This window comes from Hyla sarda, chromosome 4 (genome assembly GCF_029499605.1).
Source record: "Hyla sarda isolate aHylSar1 chromosome 4, aHylSar1.hap1, whole genome shotgun sequence".
NCBI classification, from domain to species: Eukaryota; Metazoa; Chordata; class Amphibia; order Anura; family Hylidae; genus Hyla; species Hyla sarda.
In genome coordinates, this window is record NC_079192.1 from 113,864,108 (window position 1) to 113,884,752 (window position 20,645).

Below are 20,645 nucleotides of genomic sequence, written 5' to 3' on the forward strand. Positions count from 1 at the left end.
GACCCGGGACAGGGACGTCAGGTAAGTAGAGAAGGGTTTTATTAAAACAATGCAACGCATTTCACCACGCTTGCGCGGCTTCATCAGCCATGACATCAAGGAAGGGAGGGATCAAGGCGTTTCATTGTTATAATAAAACCCTTCTCTACTTACCTGACGTGCCTGTCCCTGGTCAGTGCCGTGGTAACCCACCACCCTCTGGAAGTCGATATCTACTGCTGCTCGCTTGGTTGGGAGGCTGCAGATCGGGGCCTTATCACTCACTCACCTTGACCATTGTTGTGTATGAGCTCACACAACCACCTGTGGTAAGAGGCTCTTGCAATTTTATGCCACTTTCACCCGGGTGGTTTTACGCTATGGAGCGCTCCCTTCTTTTATTGGAAGTCCTTGCAGGCAGATGTAAGTAACACAGGCCGTGTGAGAGTGTGAGTAAGAGTGTGAGTGAGTGTATGTGTGTGTGTTGGGGGGGGGCTACCTAATGTGGGGAAACTATGCTATGCTACCTATTGTGGGGAATCTGTGCTACCAAATGTGGGAAATCTATGCTACCTAATTTGGGAAAACTGTGCTATGCTACCTATTGTGGGGAATCTGTGCTACCTAATGTGGGAAATTTATGCTACCTAATTTGGGAAAACTGTGCTATGCTACCTAATGTGAGGAAACTATGCTGTGCTACCTAATGTGGGGAAACTACGGTATGCTACCTAATGTGGGTAAGCTATGCTATGCTACCTAATGTGGGGAATCTATGATATGCTACCTAATGTGGGGAAGCTATGCTACCTAATGTGGGGAAGCTATGCTATGCTACCTAATGTGGGGATTCTATGCTATGCTATGCTACCTTATGTGGGGAAAGTATGCTACCTAATGTGAGGCAACTATGCTACCTAATGTGGGAATCTATGCTACCTAATTTAGGAAAACTTTGTTATGCTACCTAATGTGATGAAACTATGCTGTTCTACCTAATGTGGGGAACTATGCTATGCTACCTAATGTGGGGAAGCTTTGCTTTGCTACCTAATGTGGGGAATCTATGCTATGCTACCTAATGTGGGGAAACTATGCTACCTAATGTGGGGAAGCTATGCTATGCTACCTAATGTGGGGATTCTATGCTATGCTATGCTACCTTATGTGGGGAAAGTATGCTACCTAATGTGAGGCAACTATGCTGTGCTACCTAATGTGGGAATCTATGCTACCTAATTTGGGAAAACTTTGCTATGCTACCTAATGTGAGGAAACTATGCTGTGCTACCTAATGTGGGGAAACTATGCTATGCTACCTAATGTGGGGAAGCTATGCTATGCTACCTAATGTGGGGAATCTATGCTATGCTACCTAATGTGGGGAAACTATGCTACCTAATGTGGGAAAGCTATGCTACCTAATGTGGGGAATCTATGCTATGCTATTCTACTTTATGTGGGGAAAGTATGCTACCTAATATGAGGCAACTATGCTATGCTACCTAATGTGTGGAAACTATGCTACCTAATGTGAGGAAACAATGCTATGCTACCTAATGTGGGGAAACTATGCTTCCTAATGTGGGGAATCTATGCTAACTAATGTGGGGGAACTGCTACCTACCTAATGCAGAGTAATGTAAGTTGCAGTGCAATTTTATGGCATAGTACTTTTTTTTATTTTTTTTTTGGGGGGGGAGGGGAGTGGGGCCAATGCACATTCCTTACACAGGGACCATCTGCTGCCTGTGTCCGCCCCTGGTGCCAGACATAAGTTGCATCCCTCTATATGTGGGTGCAGCTCCATCCCCTGAAAGAAATCTCTCCCCATGCCAGGCTGGCCATCCCCACACCCATCCCCACCCTATTGCCCGCCCACTCGCCGCTTTAAAAAGAAAAAGCGCAGTTCACACGGCGCTTCTTTCATTGATGCTCCTGCCCGGACGCACACAGCATTCAATATATGCAGGTGGCTAGAGTGACAGGAAGGAGGCAGCAGCTTCATCTTGTCACTCCTGCTCAGGCTTCCTGTGTGGCAGCAGCTTAGCAAGAGGCTATCCGCACAGGAAGCAGAGAGAAGAGGAGCGACAGCAGCTGTGGGGGAACAAAGGAGAGGTGAGTGATTTTATTTTTTTTCATGCTGTGAGGGGCATAATAAATGATGGGGGCCAATGTGATGGGGATATTATACAAAAGTGGGCATTATGGGGATAATATATCATCGGGGAAATATGTGAGGGATAATATAGAAAGATAGCAATATGAAGGGGTAATATAGAAAGGGGAGCAATATGAGGGGGGTAATATAGAAAGGGGAGCAATATGAGGGGGATAATATAGAAAGGAGAGCAATATGAGGGGGATAATATAGAAAGGGGAGCAATATGAGGGGGACGATATAGAAAGGGGAGCAATATGAGGGTGACAATATAGAAAGGGGAGCAATATGAGGGGGACAATATAGAAAGGGGAGAAATATGAGGGGGATAATATAGAAAGGAGAGCAATATGAGGGGGACAATATAGAAAGGGGAGCAATATGAAAGGGGTAATATACAATGGGGGCAAAATGAGGGGCGTAATATACAATGGGGACAAATGAGGGGCATATTATACTATGGGGTAATGTTTCTGGCATAAAAACCTATTGCGGCAATGTTTGGGCCGCTAATCTATAACAATATTGGGACCTAATACTATGAAGCTGCACAGAGGGATCCAATACTATATGGGGCAGTGTAAAACATATAGGGGGTTTGTTTAGAGTTGAGGACTTTGCTGTAGCGAGGAGCCTAAAATGTATTACAAGCCGTGTAAGGGGCCCCTAAAATTTCTGATGGCAGCCCTGGCTGTATGTATGTGACAGAGAGATAGAGGAGCAGGATTCAGTAGACATCATAGCAGCTATCACCTGCTTCTGCCTCCTCCTCCCACTCACCTCCCCCGTAGACTTCTACATACAGCACTCCATCTCCTCTGAGCCTCACGTTTATACATTGTATTAGTGAATTCTGAGTGGTTGAACAATGCAAGAGGCGGCATGGGGGTCAAGCAATCTATTAAGGGGACAAAGAAGCATTTTTCTGTAAGAAAACATCTTACTACATTCTTATGTTCTTGTGTATTATTCATGTATAAAAAGTTATTTATATATCAGTTTAAAATTGTAAACACTTTACAATTGAAAAATATGTATTTAGCTTAATACAGTACTCATGTGGCCTTTGGGGCCCATACTACAGTTACTTTTAAACTACCTCTAAAAGTGTCATACAGTTTCTACCACCAAGATATTAGCAGCAGGTCCTTTAAGCCCTTTTGAAATACACAGTTTCTATGAATTTCCACACTAAAATATCATTGTTGGTCCTCATACACATTGAGCAAAAGCCAACTGAACCCACGGTTTTTGACAAGACTGATCACCTGTATAATGTGTATGGACGACTCCCGATTCTCACTCGATATGGAAGGAAAGCAGGGTCAGCCATTTTAAATTTTAACTACTTTTTGTTTTTGGGGACATAAGCTTCCAGCAGAGATTTCTGGCAGCAGCTTACCTTCCCTGTCCTTAAACTATTGAAGGTGCATGAGAACCTATAAATTAACAATGAAGTTAATGAAGCAGTTAACTACCTTGAGAATTAGAAAATGTATTACCTTGAATAAATCAATTTGACGTTGTGTACGCTGTATAATCAGTTCATGTACAATCTGAGGCTTGTTTAACATTTCAAAGCAATGTAGAAGTGGTCCGGCACCGCATTTGTTAAAACATATCCAGCCATACCAATGGTTACGGCTTCACCTGATAACGATCTTATATGGGGTAGCTATTCAGTATAAGACTGTCCATAAATCCAGCAATGTATATAGAATAAAAAAGAATGCACTCACCCGTGATAAACTTGCTTGTAGAAATTTATTTAGTAAAAGCAGACATTGTACAGTGGGTAGAATCAGTGGAGCAACCTGCGGCAACAGAGTGTTTCCTGCTGCCAAGTGCTCTTCCTTGGGCCGTTGGTCACTAGCGGTCCGAAGAAGTGTGCTTGGCCACAGGAAACAGTCTGTTGCTGCAAGGTTGCTCCACTGATTCTACCCACTGTACTATGTCTACTTTTACTAAATAAAGTTCTACAAGCAAGTTTTTCATGGGTGAGTGCATTCTCTTTATTCTCTATAGATTGCTTGTTTAATATTTATTTGACCCACCTCCTCCTGTACCCATGAAAGAGTTTGTTATCACTTTTCTCTTGTGTTTTTTACTAGAAATCTGTTTCGTTACCGAGCATCAGATTCAAAGAAGAGAAGAAAATATTATACGCTGACATTCACTGTGAAATTCCCACACTATGGTGATGTCTGTTACTTGGCATATCATTACCCTTATACCTACTCTGCTCTCATGGTAAGAATAACACAACGAACTATATATATATAAAAAAAAATAATAATAATAATATATATATATATATATATATATATGTTTGAATGAATTCAGGTTATATTGCAAATCCACAATTGGCACTAATGTTCTAAAGATGCATTTCTTGGAATAAAAATCTCTTCTTTTGTGCAATATTCGTGGGTGAGTGTGATACTTTCATATCTCTATTTGAGCCATATTGGAATATTTCTACGTATTATCTGCACCTCCCATACTGCATCTTACTACCGTAACCTTCATGCCAGCTTCACTCGAATATCTTAATTTGTTTTCCAAGTACAGATCCACAGCAGTGCCACTTAAACATCTATTGTTTCTTTTACACAAATGGCACTAATGTTGCTAAATTGGCTCTAGTTTTAGAGATAAAGGAATAATGGATATCCTCAAGTTATGACTATACCTCAATGTGAACTGTAGCTGCTCACATATGCAACAGATTCATATCGAGGATGGTGGACTACTACTGGAGCCTCCAATGTAACAGTCCTGATGGCAACACACAGGGAGGAATGTATCAAAAGTGTCTAAAAGAAAAACAGTTTTGCTGTCCATAGCAACCAATCAGAGCTCATCTTTCATATCTTACGATTGGTTTTTATTAGCAATCAGTTTTTCTCTTGAACAGTTACGATTTCCCCTTAAATCATTCCTATGCATTAATTGTGAAACAGCTGACTTTGTTGTTTCAAAACATTACATTATTGTGGAATTTCATCGATTTACTTTTGTATGATTTGGGACAATTTCCACATGATTAATGAGTAGACATTGCCTTACAAATAAATGCTTAAAGGGGTACTCCACCCCTATACATCTTATCCTCTATCCAAAGGATAAGATGTCTGATCGCTGGGGTCCCACCAGTGGGAACCCCCGCAATCTCGGATGAGGCACCCCAGACATCGTGCATGAAGTGAACTTTGTTCCTTGCTGGGTGACTGTCGATGCACGGTGGAGGTTCGTGACGTCGCTTGGGACATCACAACCACACCCCCTCAATGCAAGTCTATGGGAGGGGGTGTGACAGCTTCCATGTCCCTCCCATAGACTTGAATTGAGGGGGCTTAGCTGTGAGGTCATGAGCGCGGCGCGGCCGGGAGGTCATGAGCCTCCGGCGCTGCACCCGACACTCTTAAGGAACACAAGATGCAGCAGGGAGATCTTGGAGGTCCCCAGTGGCGGGACCTCCGTGATCAGACATCTTATCCCCTATCCTTTGGATAGGGGATAAAATGTCCAGGGGCGGAGTACCCACTTATGGCATGTCATGTGTACATATATTTATATATATATTGTAGAATGGGACCCTTGCCAGGAAGCTCAAACAGAAAGTTAACAGTTCAGTAGTTTTGGGTTTATTGTAACAATTCACATACAGCAATAAATTCTGCTTGCAGTCGGCAGTATGTAAGAAACCTAAATGTCCTTTACATCAGGTTCTTTACATTAACATAAACTTCTGAGCTTCTCACCCAAAACTTGACAGGTTCAGTTCCTATGTCTCTTTTTGGTTCAGTGTATCAGTATCAAACATAAGCCAAACAAGCAGAGGCACAACTTGTAGCTTCTGGGACCCGATGCAACAGGGCCCCATGTGCCACTTACAATACTGGTCTCCTATGGGGAAGTTGTACCTTGGGGCCCCCTTAGACACCAGGGCCCCAGTGTGATTACTACCTCGGCACCCCCTGTAGTTAAACCCACCCCTACAGACAAGCTCATCTTGCTTCAGGTCAGCTCATCTCTTCTGCATTCTGGCAGTGATCACTCACCTGTAAGATCAGGTCCAACACTCAAACACACTTTAGTTTTAAGTCACTGAGGCAAGAAGTCTTAGTGATACGCACCTTCCATCCACTAGTTTACGAGGTGCTTGCTTACAAAATGTTCAACCCTTTGAGTATTTTTCCAGTACTTTTCCTGTTTTGATTATCATCATAAATGGTATATCCTTTCATGCAGGGCTCAAGTCCTGCAGGAACACTTGGGAACCTCTTTTCAATCTTTTACATCACCACCAGGCATCATTTTACTGTGCTATGCATGTACATGGTTATTTCTTTTGTTCCTAATTTGCTCAAGGATTCTGATATTTATACTTGTATTGATCTGACTCAGTGATCCCTTTCCTTTATTGGTTGGAGTACCATGTGACACCTATGTAGTCCGGGATAGTTTTTATGTTTTTTAGTATGACTAAGACCATATAATAGTGCATGACATGTGTCACTTAACTGACCTGTGATAACATGGATTTTTAAACTGCATCAATAAAGCCTTGGAAATTTTTGTATATTCCTGCTCTGGACCGAGCTAGTCTAGATTTAAATAAAACATTTCTTAGGTAACTATGCTATAATAAAAATCTATGTCTTCAAACACAGCTTTGAACTGTAAAAAGTGCAAATCAATATGTCACTGTACATCTTCGTCTCCTTATTACCAGTTTCACCTGTCCACATTTTAGCTCAGGATTGTACACTTGTCATTGCTGAAAACACTGGCATGTGCACAAACCATTGATCCTACATTAAAGCCCACACGGTTCTATGTGCTTACCAGACCAACTTCTGAGGTGCAAATTTGTCAAGTAGATTAATGTAGTACATTAATGTTTCATATATTGCTGACAACCAAGGAATAAAAGTAGCAAATAATGCAATCCCCTAATACTTGACCCCAGTATCATTATTGCATTCACATAATGTAACTGGTAATTCAAATTTCCTCACAAAATTTCCATTCTGAATTTCCACTACTTCTAAATTCAAAAACAACTTGAAGTAGATTCAAAGCACATGTCAATTTTTAAAGCAAAAAGAAAAAATACTCCTTGTCAGAAGATATCAATGGGGCTTTGATTCCAGGCTGAATTTCCACATGGAAATTATGCTTGGAATCTACTTCTAAGGCCGGTTTCACACTACGGAATTAGCGATGGAATTCCGCTCAGGAATTTTGGTGGAAAATTTCACTGCATGAAGCTTAACATACAGGTGAATGGATTTTCCGTGAACCCATTTATGCTGCATAATTTTCATGGTTGGAAGATCCAACAGAAAATTCCGATAAAAAAATTCTGGCAGAACATTGGACCTGCTCAATGTTCTGGTGGAATCCATTCCGCAGACATTGCCGTCTATGGGGAGGCCGATGTCTGGGCAATTCTAGCACCAATTGAATCAGTCGATGCTGGCCGCACTAGGGATCTCCGGACGGAAATTTTCGGGCCACAAATTCTATATTGTTAACCTGGCCTAATTACTTATGTGTCATGGTTTTTGTATGTGAAGTAGAAGAAATTCAGTGAGGAAAATTCTGCTGTGTGAACATGGCCTAAGGCAGAATTTCCGCGCAGAAATCAATGTATTTCCAAGTCAAATCCACAGCAGAGTGTGAAAAAAAATTGGACTCTGCTACGGTGGAATTTCCAGGAGAAATATTTTCATAGAATTATGCTCAGAAGTTCTGCTGGAATGAAGGAGCAGAGCAACAAAATAAAACACCATTGGAATCAGGGCACCTAAAGCTATAAAGTGATATAAAGAAAACTTTACGGCTGTTTTTTTTTACTGTGTAAGAACATGGCCTATAACATCCTACCTATAATCATTCTCCCGTCAGCCAGATATGTACATAAATTTGCTTCTGATCCTGTGACCTACTCTAAAACTATTGCAATCTTGAGGTGCATTTACTGGAAGTCTCATGCAAGTCTATGGGACTTCTAAAAAAAAAATCTGTCTCCATATTGCAATAGTTTCGGATCAGGTTATGGAATCAGAAGTGGCCACAAAATTTAAGAGCATATCCTACCACCGGGACAACGATTGGAGGTATGCTTTAAGGTCGCATGATGATCTGTGTTGATGTGTCCACACTGATCATTTTTGTCCTCTTTAGTCCCACTTACAGATTTTAGAGAAAAGATGCAATACAGAAAAAGTATATTTCAAGAAACAGACATTGTGCCATACGTTGGGAGGAAATCCTTGTCCCGTTGTCACTATAACCGCCATGCCAAAATCAAGCTCTCAGAGTCACATGGAAGAGATATGTAAGTCACAGCTTTATGTGTCTGCTTTTTCTTTTCTTTATTTTCCTTAACTAAAACACTGTGGTAAGTTGGATTCTTGTTAACCAGTAAATGATGATTAGCAGCGCCTCACTTCACAAAAAGCTAATAAAAGCCTGTCATATGGGTAAACTACAAGAGAGTGCAATGTATCTGTACAGTACCACAAGAGAATCTATAAACAGATAACAAACAATAAAGCTAAAAGATACAAATGACACACAGAAAAGAAACAGCAAGCCCATTTAATGTTATAATGGAGCTGGACATGATAGTTCATGTGACCATTTCAAGATAGTAGAGTCTACAGACAAGAGAAATATATATAACATGTATTGATTTTATTAATCACTTTGTAAAAGGATTGAATGTCTGAAGATTTTAACTTGGTGACAATAGCCTGACTGGTAGCAGCACCGAGGCTGTTTGTTTGTGTACTACATTTGGCATAGGCATACGGTGTATTCATCAACAGATTTTTTTTTTCACTGTATGGCATAGTGTAGTCAACAACTTTGTTATTCCTTGCTAAGGATTTCCCAATTTAGGGACAAAGCTATCCCTTTTTGATGACCCTGTTAAATACTGTAAGTGCCGTTCTAGCAGATCAGTAGATTTAAACTAGTAGTGTAGCGGGAATTATTATGATTCCATTTTTGCCCGGGCTGCAAAAACTAAGAAAAAACAAACCTAAACTCACCTTCCATCGCTCCCCTGTTCCGCCGATATCGGTCTTCAGTCCTCTGGTCCTGGTCTCCTTCCTGCTTCCATGTGCACCGTCACACTGCAATCAGCATATCGCAGTCCACATCAATGTTCCACCTCGGCCGGTGATAGGCTGAGTGCAGTGTCATGTAAGGAACGAGGGCCCCACCTTCTCCCTTCTGCCCAGGCGTGTTACTTGATACTGCATTTAGCATATCACTGGCCAAGGCGGGACATCGCCTCAGCAAAGAGACCAGATTCAGAGGATCGAAGACAGATATTGGCGCAATGGGGAAGCGAGTTAAGGTTTTTTTTTACTTTTTGCAGCCCGGGCACAATGGAATTATAACAATTCCCACTACACTACTCCTTTAAAGAGAATCTGACAACTGTTCACCCGTAAATATTTATGAGGCAGGGAAGCTGGGCAAGCAGGCTCCCCGCCTCCAATATGTGCTGGAGTGCAATATAAATAAAAGCTTGAAAGGAGAGAACTTTACACCCATGCCACCAATAAGAGTAAAGCTAATTACCCACACTATAACCCAGTATATTGGGTTTAGTGTGGGTGAACAGCTGTCAGATGCTCTTTAAGGAACCTTTACATTGCTTAATTGTTGGGCAGACAGGGCCACACAAACTATCTGCCCTCTGTTTGCAGAGGGTGATGTGTGACTGAGTAACAGTGATTTATTTGGCTGCATAAACAATATGAAAGCCAATGAACAAGTGGTTTCTTTTTGTTGGCCAATTGCTGGCCCTTTTACACACAGTTATCAGAATTGATAGTTTCAATAAAAGGTCATCCGTATAAAAATCAGCCAGTGTAAAGGGCCCTTAAAGAAATTTTTTATGTTGGTGCTACAGTATAATAGGAAAGATGGCAGATAGGGAAGAATGGGAATAACACATGACTGTGAGGTCAGAATACACTGGGTTTGGCCCTATTCACACATTCCTTTGTTCATGAATATTTAGCATCAATATTTTTAACCTAAAACTAGATTTGACTAAAAATTGTATGATACTTTTACAAAGTTTATTTGCAATGTTGCCGTTATTCAGTGTCCCTGTTATTTTTGATGAGTAATAAAAAAATGGCTGCAAAAGTGCCTATTATCCTTTATATGCATACTTAACATATTGTAATCTATTATGCCAGCTATTAAAGCAATAAAAACATTAACTGTGATGCTGAAAAGTTGGGATTATTTACCTCTAAAAGGTTTTTAAATAGCTTTTATCAGTAAATACAGCTCTAAACCCTTTGCATGAGAAAAAAAAAAACATGAAAGTCAGAAACACTGGTTACTAAATGACAAATTTGTTTGATAAATGCAACCCAAGCTTTCCTTATACTGGTCCAAAGGTTTTAGTAATCTCTGTTTGTGTAGTTTTTTTTTCTTGTTTTTATTTTGTGAATACTTGCAAGTGTTTGGCTTGTGTTTCTGCATTAAATATGAGTAGAAGAGTTTTCTAAAGCTTTGTTAAGAGACATACAGTGCAGATTTGTCTCATCACCTGAAACAGTAGAGACTGACTTGTCAGTACAAATATGTTACTTGCAAAGAGCGCAAAGACAAATCTACTGAGAGGCAAAGTTCCCTGAAGTTATTGAGATCCTATGATTGAGGGACTGTTGCATACTCTGACAAGCCTTTGTGAGTGATGGTAATGCTGTACAGCGAAGGCTTGGTTTTCTGTCTATCACAATAGTAGAATACTTGTTGTTTTTCCTATTTAATATTTTATTTTTTGTTTGGAAGAAGCTGCACTCACCCACGGTTTTGATTGCCAGAAGACGATCTTTATTTTTGGTGTCAAACAGCTAGGCAAATGGATTGCTGAACATGCGGGGAGCAAGAGACAGGGCTCTCAGGTGCGGGGGGCATACCACAGGATGACGACTAGTTTCACGTCAGTATAGACGCTACTGTACTGCTGACCAGAAGAAGCATTTATACTGATGTGAAACTAGTCATCATCCTGTGGTATGCCCCCTGCACCTGAGGGCCCTATCTCTAACTCCCCGCATGTTCAGCAATCCATTTGCCTAGCTGTTTGACACCAAATATAAAGATTGTCTTCTGGCAATCAAAACCGTGGGTGAGTGCAGCTTCTTCCAAATAGTATCTCTGCTACATGTATTGTATAAGTATCTCACTTCACAGCTAGCACCCCCTCGTTCACATATCGGATAACTTTATCCTGTGAGTCTGGTAGATACCGTCTTCTTTGAGTGTTGAAATCATTGCAGCTGCAGTGCCTGCTTACCGTAGTTTTCATTAGCATTTATTTAATTTTTTGTAACTATAATTCTTAGCCCTAAGGATGCAGCGATTTTTTCATTTTGTGTTTTATTTGTTTTCTCCTCATCTTTTATAGTTATATTTCTGTAATGTCCGTTTTTCTCTGTTTTGGCATTTTTGTATTGGGGCCTGTTCAGACATGCTGTTTATGTCTGAACAGTTTCTGTGTTAACTTCTCTTATTGTGACAGTTAATGCTTCCAGCCCTTCAGCACTGTGAGTGTATAAGAGGCCTCTACAGATGCTGCTTGTTGCTGGAGATGTTGCCTGTTACTCTGGCAATGTTTCTTTATGCACTTTTGTCTGTCTGAGCACATGTCCTGAGTTTTGACCATGGTTATCTGTCCTGTCTATGTTTTTAATATCTGGATTTTAGTCTGCTTTGTTTAGTACCTTGTCAGGTTGTAGTATTCTTGCATTTATTTTGTGTTCCTGGTTTAGACCCTTGTTCAGATTGTATTTTTGTCATGACAAGCGCTCCGGTCCCTGCCTCTGGACCGGAGTGCTCGCCTCCTGCTGCAGCCATGCGCGCCCCGGTTCTTCACCTTGACCGGGGGCGCAGTGTCCCTGTGGTCTCCGGCGGGGATGTGGGTCCCGGCGCCACGTCCCTGCTCTTTGGGGCGCACGCGCGAGCTATGTTAAGTTTAAAGGGCCAGTGCACCAATGATTGGTGCCTGGTCCAAATGGTTAATTAAGGGCCAAATTTAAAAGTACCCTGCCCCTTCCTGCCCTTGCCGGATCTTTGTGCCCTTGTGCCTCTGAGAAAGCGTTCCCTGTTGCCTAGTATTGCCTTGCCTGTTGCCGTACCTGTTGCTACCGTCTACTCGCCTCTGAACCCTTGCCGCCAGCCCTGGCCTCTGCTACGTCTGACTACGCTTTTGCCTGCTCCCTGTGTACTACGCTATATCAGCTGCCAGAGAGGTCGACTTGTTAATGGGGGACACGACCTGGCAGTTACTGCCGCAGCAAGTCCATCCCGCTTTGCGGCGGGCTCTGGTGAAGACCAGTAACTGCTTAGAACCGATCCCTCAGTACGACCCGCGCCATCGCCTCTCTGGTCTAAAGGATCCACTACCTGTCCTGCCGGTCCGTGACAATTCTGTTTTGCCTGAGTTTTTATAAATCTTATTCCGTGTTCACATTATGCCTTTGTATCTTTCCTGTTTGACCTTGTTGGATCCTGGATCTCCTAGGATAAAATCATGTTCCGAGCTTTGTGTGGTTCAAGGAGTATGTTTGACGCTGTGCTCGGGTTTCATGTATTTTTATTATATTATGTTGAGGGTGCTGCTAGCAAGGAGTCCATTTGGAGTTACTATTACTGTCCACTCCTTTTATGGAGTGGGGTGTCTTTTTGTCTTGTGTGAATTGTGCTCTTGTTATCCTGTCCTGTTTAGTGTTCTGGCATTCAGTTAACTTGTTCATCCCCCTGCATATCCTGGTTTTGTCTGCTCTATACTTATCCTTATATTTAGTCTTGTTAATATTATCATATCTGCCATTAATCTTGGTCCTGGTTTCTGAACTGTCTGTTAGTATTAGAGATGAGCGAATTTCTGAAAAATTTGATTTGGCCCATTCGCTGAGTCTTCTGAAAAAATTTGCTTGGGACCGAATCGCTATTAATAACAGCTATTTCTGGCCTACAGAGTGGCTTAATAGGGGTGTAGAACACTTTGCCTTGTACTAACAAGCATAGGGAGTGTGCTATGTTAGTGAAATAATACTGTTATTCAGTATTAGATACAGATTACAGGCTATTAGAATCACTGCCGCAGAGCATCTGGATGTGACAGAATTTTTAATGTAATTTTTATTAAATTAAATTTGAATTTATTTTTATTTTTTGATTACCCATTCTGGTGAGCACTGAGCTGGCAGTCAGCCGCGAGGAGAGCTACCACCTGTTCCAGCACCTGCCTCTCAGCGCCCCCCTGACTGTGAAAGTGTGAATGTTTTATTTAATCAGTTAAGGTTGTTCATTGTTATTGCTCCAAGCTGTTTCATTGGATTATTGTGATAATTCCACAGGTAATATGATGTCCAAGACCATAGGGCCTCAGTCTTGAAAACATTACATACATTTTTTTAAATTTAAATTTAAGATTCATATTAGATTCCCAAGTTTTACTTTAAAGGGGTACTCCGCCCCTAGACATCTTATCCCCTATCCAAAGGATAGGGGATAAGATTTCAGATCGCCGCGGTGCCGCTGCTGGGGAGCCCCGGGATCCTCGCTGCAGCACCCCGCTATCATTACAGCACAGAGCGAGTTCGCTCTGTGCGTAATGACGGGCGATACAGGGGACGGAGCCGCGTGACGTCATTGCTCCGCCCCTCGTGACATCACGACCCGTCCCCTTAATGCAAGTCTATGGCAGGGGGCGTGATGACCGCCGTGCCCCCTCCCATAGACTTGTATTGAAAGGGGTGGGCCGTGACATCACGAGGGGCGGAGCCGTGATGTAACGATGCTCCGGCCCCTGTATTGCGCGTCATTACGTGCAGAGCGAATTCGCTCTGTGCTGTAATGATAGCGCAGTGGCACCGCGGCGATCTGACATCTTATCCCCTATCCTTTGGATAGGGGATAAGATGTCTAGGGGCAGAGTACCCCTTTAAACTAATACTGTATGACTCCAAAACCCAATCTAAGAATGAGTTACATGGCAGCACAATGACAGAGCCTAAAGATGACAGGAGCATGAGGAGACCATAATCTGGCAGAATTACACAGCTTGGAATTTGCGGCAGCAAGAGGAAACCATATTATGGTTGAATGACACATCCTGGAGCTGGTGGCAGTATGAGGAGACCATAGGGCCTCACAATCCATAAGATTAAAATATGAATTTTCAAATTTAAATTGAAGATTTATGGTGACTTGTGCTACCATAAAAATTTGTAGGTAATGTCCCAGGCCCAGCAGCATATGTATGTAAAACATATATTGGCTGAATGACACAGCCTGGAGGTGGCGTAAGCATGAAGAGACCATATAGTGGCTGAATGACACAGCCTGAAGCTGGCGGCAGCATGAGGAGACAGTAGAGCTTCACAATCCCTAAGATTAAAAGACGTAGGAAAAGAGGTAAAAAGAAAACAGGGGCGCTCCCTTAGTTGACGTATACCGACTTGGTGTGACCCTCCACCACACCTAAGTGATATACTCACCAGATCTGATGGCAAGCCTTGATCCCAGGGTTCCTGGGACCAATGTCTGCAGTGGACTGGTGGGGGTATGGTTTTGGTAGGTAATGGCTGCTGCACTCTGACCGGGACTGTACCCTTGCGCAAGGGCCAGCTTGAGCAACACATGAAAAATTGAGAATATACGGTCTTAGAGGCGCTGCGCACCAACGTGGTCACAAATGGGAGGACTCGAGCCAGCACAGGACAATAAATATTTTTATTTGATACAATGGACGACGAGTTTCAGCACACAGAGAGTGCCTTCCTCAGGTCCAAACATAAAGTGCTAAAAGACAATAATATAAGGCATACAGATGATAGCGATATATAAGGCATACAGATGATATATATAAAAGTCATACATATGATAGCGATATATCAAGTTGTTTGGAAATAGTTCCTGTGGGTGTATATATCTGTATATTATGCACCGGAAGAGTTATAAAGATGAGTAAAGTTTATACCTGTATATACACATATGCGTTCATATGTAGCAATATTATTTTACTTTATTCTTTATTTTATTTATACACTATTGTCTTCAATTCTATTGCTACATATGAGAGCATATGTGTATATACAGGTATAAACTCTACTCATCTTTATAACCCTTCCGGTGCATAATATACAGATATATACACCCACATGAACTATTTCCAAACAGCTTGCTATATCGCTATCATATGTATGACTTTTATATATATCATCTGTATGTCTTATATATCGCTATCATATGTATGCCTTATATGAATCATCTTTATGCCTTATATATCGCTATCATCTGTATGCCTTATATTATTGTCTTTTAGCACTGTATGTTTGGACCTGAGGAAGGCACTCTCTGTGTGCCGAAACGCGTCGTCCATTGTATCAAATAAAAATATTTATTGTTCTGTGCTGGCTCGAGTCCTCCCATTTGGGACCACGTTGGTGCGCAGCGCCTCTAAGACCGTATTTTCTCAATTTTTCACGTGTAAGATTAAAAGATGAATTTTCAAATTTAAATTGAAGATTTATGGTAGCTAGTGCTACCATAAATTTTTATGGGTAATGTCCCAGGCCCAGCAGCATGAGTAAACCATATAGCGGCTAAATGACACAGCCTAGAGGTGGCAGAAGCATGAGGAGACCATATAGTGGCTAAATGGCACAGCCTGGAGTTGGCGGCAGCATGAGGAGACCATATAGTGGCTGAATCCCAAAGCCTGGAGGTGGCAGAAGCATGAGTAGAACATATAGTGGCTGAATGGCACAGCCTGGAGTTGGCGGCAGTATGAGTAGAACATATAGTGGCTGAATAACACAGCCTGAAACTAACGGCAGCATGAGGAGACAATAGAGCTTCACAATCCCTAAGATTAAAAGATGAATTTTCTAATTTAAATTGAAGATTTATGGTAGCTAGTGCTACCATAATTTTTTTTAGCTAATATCCCAGGCCCAGCAGCATGATTAAACCATATAGTGGCTGAATGACACAGCCTGGAGGTGGAAGAAGCATGAGGAGACCATAAAGTGGCTAAATGACACAGCCTGGAGTTGGTGGCATCATGAGGAGACCATATAGTGGCTGAATGATACAGCCTGAAGGTGGCAGAAGCATGAGGAGACCATATAGTGGCTGAATTGCACAGCCTGGAGTTTGTGACAGCATGAGGAGAACATATAGTGGTTGAATGGCACAGCCTGGAGTTGGCGGCAGCATGAGTAGAACATATAGTGGCTGAATAGCACAGCCTGGAGTTGGCGGAAGCATGAGTAGAACATATAGTGGCTAAATGACACAAAGTGGAGGTGACGGTAGCATTAGGAGACCATTTAATGGCTGAATGGCAAAACCTAGAGTTGGTGGCAGCATGAGGAGAACATATAGTGGCTGGATGAAAAAGCCTGGAGTTGGCGGCAGCATGACTAGAACATATAGAGGCTGAATGACACAGCATGGAGGTGGCGGCAGCATGACTAGAACATATAGTGGCTGAATGACACAGTGTGGAGGTGGTGGCAGCATGAGGAGACCATATAGTGGCTTAATGGCACAGCCTGGAGTTGGCGGCAGCAAGAACAGACCATATAGTGGCTGAATGAGACAGCCTGGAGGTGGCGGCAGCATGAGGAGACCATATATTAACTCATCCCTACTTACAGTGGATCCTCAAGTTGCAATATTATTAAGTCTCAGGATGACGATTGTATGTTGAACTATTGTATGTTAAGATCATAACTATGGAAACCTGGTAATTGGTTTTAAAGTCCTGAAAAGCCATCAAAATAGGAAAAAGTTAGGATTAAAGAAAAATAAGTAGATAACTAATGCAGATAAAGCCAGTCCTTACATATAAAACTAAGAAAGATCAGCTGGGAGCTGTAAATCACTGTCTATGTAGAGTACACACAGTGTCCCAAAAAGTAATGGAGCCGCCCTCACCTGGTGTCCAAAGAAGAATCATACCCTGTGATATCACAATGATACCAAATATGTTTATTTTTGTTTGCATTATGTAACATCTGCGCTCCGGCCAGACATGCTGGCTGTGAGCGCTCTCTTGTCATGTCCCTGCTGCCGGCGTGGTTGGGATTCGCATTGCGGGATCAACTCCCTGGTCTTCCTTTCCTTGCAGCCACTGTGTTCCTGATATACGTGTTCCTTATCCTTGTTCCAATACCTGACCCTGCACCTGTTCCACCTGATCTCATCTTGCCTGTTTCCTTTTATGCCAAGCCACATCCCAGCTACCTGGGTGGACGAGTCGTGCCAGGGGTAACTACCTGGGTGCCACCTGCTGCAGCAAGACCATCCCGCTTTGTTGCGGGCTCTGGTGAAAACCAGCGGCACCTTAGACTCCGCTCCTTGGCACGGCTCACGTCATCATCCACACAGGCCCAGGGGATCCACCACCTGTATCTCCACTGTTCCATAGCATTGATAGCAGTGTTATAGGAGCTCTAGTATACAAAAAGAAGGTTGCTGCAGCACTCTTGGTCAAAAAATGGAGGCTCTCAGCGCACTTTTTGATCAAAACGTGCCCCCACTACCACTTCCGTGGCCTAATTTCAGATGGGACCCTTACACTCATTTCACTCACCTCTGCTAGGGATATGGCCTCTGACTGGGTGACATGCTGGATCCACTATCAATTTAAAAACCTCATGTGAAATAGGGAGAGGTGCACAGCTAGAGAGTGTGCCACTCCCCCTAAATTGCACAGCAAAAACAAAAAGAAACATAGCCAGCACAACTATCTAGTACGAAATGAGGATAGAGAGAAAAGAAAAAAAGAGAGGGCAGCGCCTCGTGTAATCCTGCGAGCTTCAGTGAAGGGGGAGGGTCTAGTATATGGACTCTCACCTGCTGAACCTCTTGATATTTAGCATATCACCCCAGCTATTGGGGTATCAATGGAACTGCAGGCCATAGGAGCTTGACTGGGTACCGTGGCTTTGAGTCCAGTGATAATATATTCATATGGTCCGTTATTAGACGGATCATCACGGACTACTATTATATCTAGTTATGTCATATAGCTCATTTTGTGGACTACTATAATTTTTCTTGGGTTTGAAAGAGCTGACACATTGTTTTCTATATATCTATTTGTAACAAATAGCTTCATATATTAGTATTTGAATAGTAGATACAATTTATGAACTTACCATTGAAGCACAAAGTGAGTGTCACGATGCCGACTGGCAGGTAGTGGATCCTCTGTGCCAGAGAGGGATTGGCGTGGACCGTGCTAGTGGATCGGTTCTAAGTCACTACTGGTTTTCACCAGAGCCCGCCGCAAAGCGGGATGGTCTTGCTGCGGCGGTAGTGACCAGGTCGTATCCACTAGCAACGGCTCAACCTCTCTGACTGCTGAAGATAGGCGAGGTACAAGGGAGTAGACAGAAGCAAGGTCGGACGTAGCAGAAGGTCGGGGGCAGGCGGCAAGGTTCGTAGTCAGGGTGGATAGCAGAAGTTCTGGTACACAGGCTTTAGACACACAAAACGCTTTCACTAGGCACAAGGGCAACAAGATCCGGCAAGGGAGTGCAAGGGAGGAGACCAGATATAGCCAGGGAGCAGGTGGAAGCCAATCATGCTAATTGGGCCAGGCACCAATCATTGGTGCACTGGCCCTTTAAGTCTCAGGGAGCTGGCGCGCGCGCGCCCTAGAGAGCGGAGCCGCGCGCGCCAGCACATGACAGCAGGGGACGGGAACGGGTAAGTGACCTGGGATGCGATTCGCGAGCGGGCGCGTCCCGCTGTGCGAATCGCATCCCCAACGGCCATGACAGTGCAGCGCTCCCGGTCAGCGGGACTGACCGGGGAGCTGCAGGGAGAAAAACGCCGTGAGCGCTCCGGGGAGGAGCGGGGACCCGGAGCGCTAGGCGTAACAGTACCCCCCCCCCCTTAGGTCTCCCCTTTTTTTTGTCCGGTGACTGCCTCCCCTGGGATGAGGACACCGGGAAGGAATGGATGGTTTCCTCAATGGCAGGCAGTACAGCAGGAGTAGGAATGGGGAGGGAGGGCAGAGGGTGAAGCTTGGCACGGGGCAGGGAGACACAAGGACGGGAGCCATGAGGGGACACAGAGGCTTGCCTGAAGGGACTGGGAGGGGGGGAAAGGCATTTTCTGTGGCAGGCAGAGTCCCTAACGACCTTAGGGGGACCGGATACAGGAGGAACCACAGGGTCACGGCAGGGAGTACTGGGAACCGGTTTAAGGCAGTCCTTGGAACAAGAGGAACCCCAACTCTTGATCTCCCCAGTGGACCAGTCCAGGGTTGGGGAATGGTGTAGAAGCCAGGGTAGTCCAAGGAGAATTTCGGAAGTGCAATTGGGAAGGACCAAAAATTCAATTTTCTCGTGATGAGGTCCGATGCACATTAGGAGGGGCTCCGTGCGGTAACGCACGGTGCAATCCAACCTGGCTCCGTTGACCGCGGAAATGTGGAGTGGCTTGACAAGACGGGTCACCGGAATGCGGAATTTATTCACCAAGGACTCCCGAATAAAATTCCCAGAGGCACCAGAGTCCAGGCAGGCCACGGCTGAGAGGGAAGAGCTGGCTGAAGTAGAAATCCGTACAGGCACCGTGAGACATGGAGAAGCCGACTTAGCATCAAGAGACGCCACACCCACGAGAGCTGGGTGCGAGCGTGCGTTTCCCAGACGTGGAGGACGGATAGGGCAATCCACCAAAAAATGTTCGGTACTGGCACAGTACAGACAAAGATTCTCTTCCTTACGGCGATTCCTCTCTTCCAGGGTCAGGCGAGACCGATCCACTTGCATGGCCTCCTCGGCGGGAGGCCTAGGCGCAGATTGCAATGGAGACTGTGGGGGAGGTGTCCAGAGATCTAAGTCTTTTTCCTGGCGGAGCTCTTGATGCCTCTCAGAAAAACGCATGTCAATGCGAGTGGCTAGATGAATGAGTTCATGCAGGTTAGCAGGAGTTTCTCGTGCGGCCAGAACATCTTTAATGTTGCTGGATAGGCCTTTTTTAAAGGTCGCGCAGAGGGCCTCATTATTCCAGGATAGTTCAGAAGCAAGAGTACGGAATTGTATGGCGTACTCGCCAACGGAAGAATTACCCTGGACCAGGTTCAGCAGGGCAGTCTCAGCAGAAGAGGCTCGGGCAGGTTCCTCAAAGACACTTCGAATTTCCGAGAAGAAGGAGTGTACAGAGGCAGTGACGGGGTCATTGCGGTCCCAGAGCGGTGTGGCCCATGACAGGGCTTTTCCAGACAGAAGGCTGACTACGAAAGCCACCCTAGACCTTTCAGTAGGAAACTGGTCCGACATCATCTCCAAGTGCAGGGAACATTGCGAAAGAAAGCCACGGCAAAACTTAGAGTCCCCATTAAATTTGTCCGGCAAGGACAGGCGGAGGCTAGGAGTGGCCACTCGCTGCGGAGGAGGTGCAGGAGCTGGCGGAGGAGATGATT

The 20,645-nt window shown here is 43.9% G+C and overlaps 1 protein-coding gene across 1 annotated transcript in view; it reads left to right on the forward strand.

Moving 5' to 3' along the window:
• AGBL1 (AGBL carboxypeptidase 1) overlaps positions 1-20,645 on the forward strand; it is a 791,487-nt gene that overhangs the window by 223,855 nt on the left and 546,987 nt on the right. Inside the window, exons 16-17 of the mRNA XM_056571891.1 lie at positions 4,252-4,390; positions 8,336-8,489. Of these exons, the coding sequence (XP_056427866.1) occupies positions 4,252-4,390; positions 8,336-8,489 (293 nt within the window). The remainder of the gene's footprint in view (positions 1-4,251; positions 4,391-8,335; positions 8,490-20,645) is intronic.